This window comes from Corythoichthys intestinalis, chromosome 3 (assembly GCF_030265065.1).
Source record: "Corythoichthys intestinalis isolate RoL2023-P3 chromosome 3, ASM3026506v1, whole genome shotgun sequence".
Lineage (NCBI taxonomy): Eukaryota > Metazoa > Chordata > Actinopteri > Syngnathiformes > Syngnathidae > Corythoichthys > Corythoichthys intestinalis.
The window spans coordinates 26,578,688-26,587,049 of NC_080397.1; the positions used below are offsets into that span (position 1 = coordinate 26,578,688).

The window sequence follows — 8,362 nt, forward strand, 5'->3', positions numbered from 1 at the left end:
TTAATCGATTAACTCGAGTATTCGATTAGAAAAAAAGATTCGAATTAAATTTTGCTGCTTCGAGTATTCGTTTAATTAAAGTGGTGTTGTAATGGTTTATCTTTAAAGTGTTTGCATTCAGTTTTATTGATTTAGGTGGATACACTGCCTTCTAGTCTGCCTCATTTCACATGGCTGAATCCAGGTGCACCCTGTGAAGACCAACATAAGCTACGTTTTTGATTGAGCTAATGTTTTTTTAATGCATTTCTAATTTAGTTTATAGGTATATTTAGCCTATTTTTGTGGAAAAATGTGTCTGAGCCATTTGTTAAGAGCATTGTTAAAAAGTTTGCATTTTATAGCATTTGAACTAGGGGACTTTTGCCATCTAAGTTAGCCAATTCTTCTTTAGTTGTACATAGATCCTTCTTTGTTTATTTTTTTATACTGTTTGAGGCTCAGCTCAGGTAATTTAATTTTTCATGTTCCTTATCTGATTACTCGATTATTTGAACTAATGGTTCATCGATTAATCGACTACTAAAACAATCGATAGCTGCAGCCCTAAATGCCATAACGTTGAAGTTCTTTCCAGCGCGTTTGACCTGAATCATTGCGTCTTAATTTAACATTAGTTCGTTGACGACTTGTCACTGCTTGTAATTTCTGGTTGTACAGTGGTACCTCTACATATGGAGTTAATTTGTTTCAGGAACTTGTTTGTAAGTTGAAATGGTTGTATGTCGAGCAAAATTTTCTCATAAGAATACCAAATAATTCCATGAATTCGTTTCACAGCCCGAAAAACTACACTAAATCCTAATAAATGCTGCTGGTACTATTGCAAATAGCAATTACACAGAGCAAAACAAATCAATTATGGATACAAATTGCAATAATAATATAGGAACAGTAACAATAATAATAACAATACCTGTAAAAATGCAACAAATCGAGTCAAGCACCGTGTGGCTGACTTTACAGAGAGAGGGCTTTTTACTTTCACTTTTCATGTTCAGCTGCGGCGGACAGTAGGCATGTTGTGTTGCAGAAGTTCTGAAATAAATGATTAAAAATCTGATGCAAATGGCGAGTCAAATTTTGCATCGGATGTCAAAAAGACCGTGTGTCAAAGCGCTCGTACGACGAGGTACTACTGTATTTTGGAAAGAGAAAAGTTCCCAAGGACGAGGGTCAGCGAACAAAAGGACTTTTATTGTTGTAGTGATCGTCACATTCTGAAATATTTAATTAGCCTCGAATTAAATATTGCTGAATGTGAGGATCAAGGTGCTCTTCAGTTCCAAAGGTATTTACAGTAGCCTTCACGTTCCGAGGAATGGAAATAACCAAATAGTTATGGCAAGTGTTGTATTTTAATGTTAGACAACGTTTTCAAAAACTGAATGAGGCAAGATCACGGCTGGAGACGCAAATCAGGAAGGCGCAGTCCAGAGAAGAAGTCTAAACTAAAAAAATAAAAATAAAAAAAGCAAAAACAGGGATTCTGGCTGGGACCCAACAAGGACAGAAATGGCAAAGTACCAAGTCCTTGCTGTATCACAGAAATCAAGTTAAGTATTAAGAATTGTGCAACTATTATTTTTAATAATAATCATAATTGTTATAACTTAATTACGGTGTTGAAAAAGGTTTATTGTTTATCACTTGGCATATTCCTTATCCCAAAAAATTAAAAACAGATGGCAATTTGCATTGCAGTAAGAATTTTTCATCTGACTGAAACAAATTATTATTATTTTTATATGTCAGTTTGCACTAGGGACTAACTTTTAAAACAATCAGAAAAGTAGCTCCCACAAAGACACTTCAGTTTTAACTTAAATTGACTAATGTGATCTGTGAAAACATGGGACAGTCACAGAACCAATGTAAGCCTAATGGCTAATCCATTGAATGTGTTTCAGAATATGGACCAGGTCAGCATGATTTTAAAGATGGCATCACAGACCGATGAATGGGGAATGCTCTACCCTTCCTTGAGCCAAAACTTGGCCCTTGCGTTGACAGTGCCCATCTCAACAGTGAACTGTAAGAGCGATTTCTCTGCAATGAACATTGGAAATTTGGTCAATTGTACAATGTAAGCCATGCTTGTGTGTCTTCATTTCCTAGATCTTTTTTTTTTTTTTTTCCCTTAATTTTTGTGGCGGTGAAGACAGACCTGAAGTACAGGCTGCAGGAGTACCATTTGGCAGCATGCCTCACATACAATTGCCTATAAATAAACCACCTATTGCTGATTTCCCTTATTAAGAGCTCTCTCTCTTGTTTTTTTTTTTTTTTTTTTTTTTTTAAACCAGGCAGGATGCAAACTTTGCAAATCCTGTAGATCTTTATTATGGCTATAAAAATAAACACTGAAAAAAAAAATCTGATTTGTCATGATATGAAACAATTGTCTGACTCTGATGCAGCCCGTCACCACCACCACAGCTTAAAAAAAAAAAAAAAAAACCCAGGGGAAACCCTTCAGATATATACCTATCCGTTGCATTTACTTGCGTAACCTTTCAGAGAAAAAATGTACTTCTGAAGCCCCTTTCAGACTCATATCCCGCTAAATTTCTGTGTAATAAGATGCAGGATTTACTCGAGTCAAGGCTTTCAGACATGGCGAGATGTACCGGGAATTACTTGGGTTGGACACTTTCACACTTGTCCCATGTTGGCAACTCTGCGATCTCTGTGCGGGAGGGCAGAATTTAATAATCCGAACATTATATAATTCTTGGTCGGCATCAGCAACAAAGTTAACCACATGTTTCCAAAGATGGACGATGGACTGTCTCTTCCGCAGCTCTAAGATCCAGTAGCAATTTAATTTCTTTATGTTTGTAGTTAAATTTTACGATCTTTCGAGTTTGCCATGTTGACAATTTCCTTATTAACTCATTGATGCCTCAATGGCATCATTTTGACTGGGAGGGAGACGATGAACGAATGCGGCTGTGGACACGAAACTGAGCCAAGGGCAGTAGTGCATGCACTCGATCACACAAATCACAAATTTCTGGCTTACTGTGCCGATGTAAAAGTAGAGTAAATGCCTGTGATTCTGTGTGTACAGTATAAATGAGCTACAAGGTGCATACAGAACAACCCAGCGAGCCGGGCCGTTTGACACCACTGCCATAAAGTCAACAGGAAATTATCCAATATGTACAGAAAGTGACTCCAGATTGGCCAACATGTACATTTTGTCAGTAGTGACTGAAAATCAACAGGAAATAACCTGTAAGTACCATACAATTAACTTATTAACAACGATAGACTTCCAATTCATTTAAACTGGGAGGACTGGCTGTCAATGCTTATCTTTCAGTGCCATTGATGGTGCTGGATGTCCGATTAATTTTGACTAGAAGGGGTGAATGAACATTAGTCATTGTCAGCCAATGAAGGGTTAAACTTGTTTTGAGCTTTCCCTGTCTTTTGTGTGTGTGTGTGTGGGGGGGGGGTTAAAACTGCTGGTCTCCATGCGCAGACAGAAACTATTTGGGTGTGAAAAGGTGAGCGAGAGTTTCTCTCTGGTTCATTGAAGATGTTGGCGAGCCAGTAGCACAGTCTGAGTGGACCCCGCCGCCAACTCTTCAATGGTTTTGGCAGCCAATTGCAAGAGAATGTCAACGTGTGGGCTTTTTTTTCGAACATGTCGGCGGCCAAAAGAGTGCGACGCATTCCGCTGTTACAGTCAAGAACATTACTCTGCACTACATCATTTGGCCTCTATTTTTGCCAGATTAGCCTTTGCAACAGCACTTTAACTCTTTAAGCACCATTAACCTTGATAGACCTCCAATCGTGTGGTTTTTTTCATCCTTCTACTGTAATTATAAGGGAGATTATCACGAGTAGACGTCCAATCCATTTGAACTGGGAGGTGCTGGCAGCGAATGAACCAGCAACACAAACGGAGTGCTCTCTCTGCCTCTTGCTTCAATCACTGGCGCGTGCGCAGACTTACATTACACGCAAACAAGGACCCAAACAGGACTGCTCATAGCAAAAATCGATTATTCATTGGCAATTAATTTATTAATTGATTTAATCCATTAGTTGTTGCATTAGTAGATAATCTTTACATTTGAGCAAAAATTTGTATCCTAATGTGCTTCTTCTGCTTACGCTACATAATTTTAGGTTGCAGCGCAACCTGTTGTATTTAATATTTACGGCAGGTCAGTTTAATTTCAATGAAAAATTTAAATGAGTGGGGGAGAAGCTGTCATAATTGCATGTTGTGGCATATTGATCTCATGCTATGAAATGGCTCATATCATGATGGGTGATTTTTCTCAATCTCGTACAGCACTACTCTAAATATATTGCAGCAGTAAAAATTCTCCTTGCTCTTGATACTGCGACTTGTGACATAGTCTAATCATTACACAGACTTAGAATCCTTCATCCTAAGTAGCAGACTTTGGCCTGCTAGACACTGGACACTCCAAGTCCAATGGTACAGGTTGGCAGTCAAGCACGCAGTCTGCATTCCTGGCCTGTTCAGAAAGCTGCTTGAGCACTTTTGGAAGAACAGCCTGATACACTGGAAAAAAATGCCGCCTCAAAAATTTGTAATTTTTTTGCTTATTGCAATTAAAAAAAAAAAAAAAACTGCAAATGGAACAAGTAAAAATTGTCTCATAATAACCCATTAATTTTACTGAAATTATACTTTCAGTGATTGTATCTTATTTTAAGTTTAAGTAATTATGTGACGAGAGCTTTTCTTTTTTTACTCGAAACTAGACATATTTTTTGGGAAAACTGATTTTTTTTTTTTTTTTTTTTTTGCAGTCTATCTAACTTACAGTCCAGGGGCTAGCACCACATGCAGTTGGTTGATACATTGATCTGGATCCAAATTTTTTCGATATACTGTTTTGTTCAAAAGAACTGTTAATCCAAATGTTTCAGCAACAAGAAGATCAAAAACGTCAACATTGCTTTTAATGTGTATGGCCCGAGGTTAAATGTTAACCTGGCAAGCCAGATTTATTGTTTCATATCCACTTTGAATATATTCCACCTATCAATCTGGGAAAGATCCAATCAAGACCTGTTTCATGGAAGGAGCCTTCAAAAAAATATTTATGTCTGCTGATTGGATGATGGCTCTCGTCACACTTGCGAAAACATTTCCTGTCATAAAAAGCTTTAGTGATGTTCTTTGCTCCTCTTTTATTGAGTAAATGAAGTGTATTTCAGACAAAACTTGGGAAATTTACCCATCTACAAAAACATCTTGGCATTCCGCCATTGATTCAAGCAGCTAGTCAATTCCTGCAGCTCGTGCCTCTTTCCCCTGATTGGCTCGCCGTCCGAAGGCGACTAATGCACATAAAGCCAAAGTATGACATATCTGTTCGCGGAAGAGCAAAAACATTGTTTCCCATTCAGAAAACAAAAAGCACGGCGACACTGTATTTCAGATGATATTTGCCTCTTGGTCACGTCTTTAGTTCCTGCAACTTTCTCCTGATTGGCTAGAACATCAGATGATCGGGCAAGTGGTTGGACAGTTGAGATTTGCAAGAGTGTACTGCATGATCAATCAATGAATCTTGAAGTAACGTCTTGCTTGCAAGGCTATGGCAATGTATTATGGGGGGAAAAAAACATCCAAATGTAAAATGTTCCTATACTGTACTCATGCATGAAGCTATTTTAAGAGTTGGGTTTGCAACAAAACTATCAGGACGGTATTTACTGTTTACTTATGCTTCCACCTGTGTTGCGATGTTTTGTAGTATAAAACATATATGGATAGACGTCCAATTCATCTGGACTGGGAACAAATGGTCATTCGCCCCTCCCAGTCCAGCACAATCAATGACACTCAAACATGAGCATTCAAAGCCAGTCCTCCCAGTTGTCTCCCGCTGTCAACGGCAGGCAATGCATTATGAAAGAACCTCATTTGTTTACAAGGATGTTGAAATCATTTAGTGTTGCCGTTTGTATTTACTCATATGTCGCACTGAAATATTGTCCTTGTCTGAGAGGAAGATAAAAGTTTGACTGAGCTGCATGAAATAAACTTCATTTTTCCATTTAGATAGTTTTCATATTAAATAGTTGTATGGTAGAAGATCAAAGATTGATTTCCTGTGTATCAATAATTGTTGTGAGACAATTGTTATCCTGAGCAGTGTATCGCAAATCGTATTGGGAAGTGCCCAGAGGTGCCCAATCCTATTAACCAGAAGCGCACAGGTGTCAACGAGTGCCTAAAATAGAGTGCACAAATGTATGTTTTTTTCCCCGATCAAGAGCGTATTTGTACGTATGTGTAAATTCAGATAGATATTGTGGAATGGTAGACCTGTCAATCTGTGCACTGGACTCCTACGCAACTCGCCACAGGTGGAAGCACCCATTGATAAAACCTCACAAAGCACGTAGCTACTTGACGGAATGTGAAAAAGTGAAAGGTCGAAAATGGGCTCCCATACCATTCCCCGCTCCTCCGAGCAACTTACCGAGCAGCAACAGTTTAAGCTCCCGCCGCGCGTCTCTCTTGTCCCGGCGGAGCTGCCTCTCGATCTCGTCGTTGATCCGCCGGGCTTCTTTCGCCTCCTCGCTGAGGCAACACGCCATGATGGATTCCAGGGTCATTCTTTTATCGCTCGTCTCGTTTCAATTCGCTACGGTCAACGAGTCCTAAGGATTTGGTCCCCGAGAGGCCGCTGCGAGGAGGACGAGCAGGCCGGGGAAGGCGCTCATGTAGCGGCCTGCAAATGACGGAGGAGTGGGAAATCGGGATTTTCGACTAAGAGACCACCCCGCCTTCTTCTTCTTCCTCCACCTCCACCACCCCAATTTTTTTGCCCACACACCTAAATGCCGTCTTAATTGCTGTATTCTGCGCGGCAGTCTCCGGGTGTTTAGATCCGTGCGAGACACATCCTCAGAGGGTTCTCGTTAAGCGTCGCCATCCGCACCACCGATACCTCCTTTCTCCACCCTCGCCACTCCTTCCTTCCTAAAAAAAAATCCCCCGTCTTCAACTAGGTGGGCACCGGGAGAGACGCACGAACATACCCACCGCCGTGGCTCTATTTTCCCTGCCTTTCCTTATTCTTCCCGGTGGCTCCACTCCCCGGGCGTGGTAAGGCAAAATATGGCGGACTTTCACTTCAAATCCGCTAGGCAAAAAAGGGGGCTACGACCACACGCTTGCTCACAAACGCCCTGAAATGACAGAGAATGTCGGCGAAAGCTCGTGGCAAAGCCCCGCGGTCTCCATGGCTCCGACAGGAGGGTGAAAACTGCGGCCTGTTGAGTCCGGTGGCCTTGTTTTTTTCCCCGTTCCCCACCAGGGTGATCTTGGTGTGTTTTTATGACAGAGGCCGTCAATGGTCCACTCCTCCTCGGCTGCGAATCTCCGTGACGTCGGCCTCCACATCCAGCCGGGGAGGGGGTGGGAAGGCAGGGGGCGTGGTGCGGCCAACGAGCGCCACTCATGGGCTTGATTCGGCCAATCCCCCCCCCCCCGCCCCGCCTCCATAGAAGCGCCGCAACATAAAATGTGAATGGAGGAGCCAACAAAGTGGCCTATATTATTGTGTAGACCGTGCACTTAAGGCTTTTTAGGCTTGGGCGATAAATCGATTTTATGAATGACGATATTTTTATCGCAAAAGATTAAAAATAAGATTAATTATATTTTGTTCTTCCCAAAAAGGAAATTTTACATCACCATGGGTGCAAAAAGTACCAGAACTGCTCAAGTCCAAGTAGTGTTACACTGATTAAATTTTACTCAAGTAGGGGCGTAGGTTTGCATAGGGACGGTAGGGACATAACACTACCAACATTTCAGGATGCTCAAATTGTTCCCAACTTTTAAGCAACATTATTTGCAATTTATAATGAGTTCAGTTATATATGTAAATCAGATTGTCTTCCCTTGAGTTGTAAGGATAGAATTGACCAGGGGCGTTAGCGGAGGGGGAGGGGGGGTGACACACATTTATGTATATTTCTTATTATTAAAAAAAAAAAAAAAAAAAAAAAAAACACTGTTTTCACCAGTGTTCACCTGGCTGTTGAGTTTGGCGAGTTTTGAAGCATTCTGAGGGGGTCAAAGTAGGGCTCAAACTCAAAGCGTCGGCGGGACAAAGAATGACTGCTAGGGGGTGCTACATAGTGTGTTTGGAATTTGTCTTTACACAGTATTAAAGATTGCACCTGTCTTGACCTGCCTGCTGATTTTGGTGCATTTTGAAGCATTCTAAGGGGGTCAAATTGAGCTCAAAGAGGCTGCGGAACAAAGAATGGCTATAATATTGATAATAAAACAGGAACCACAATAGGTTACCTAAAAAACATTGTCACCTGCATGTCCATACTG

The 8,362-nt window shown here is 40.9% G+C and overlaps 1 protein-coding gene across 1 annotated transcript in view; it reads right to left on the reverse strand.

Moving 5' to 3' along the window:
* The window catches only part of LOC130913170 (guanine nucleotide-binding protein G(q) subunit alpha), a 31,171-nt gene extending 23,766 nt beyond the window's left edge, over window positions 1-7,405 (reverse strand). The window contains exon 1 of the mRNA XM_057831539.1: window positions 6,489-7,405. Within this exon, the coding sequence (XP_057687522.1) occupies window positions 6,489-6,624 (136 nt within the window). The 5' untranslated portion in view covers window positions 6,625-7,405. The remainder of the gene's footprint in view (window positions 1-6,488) is intronic.
* Window positions 7,406-8,362: the final 957 nt, after the last annotated feature.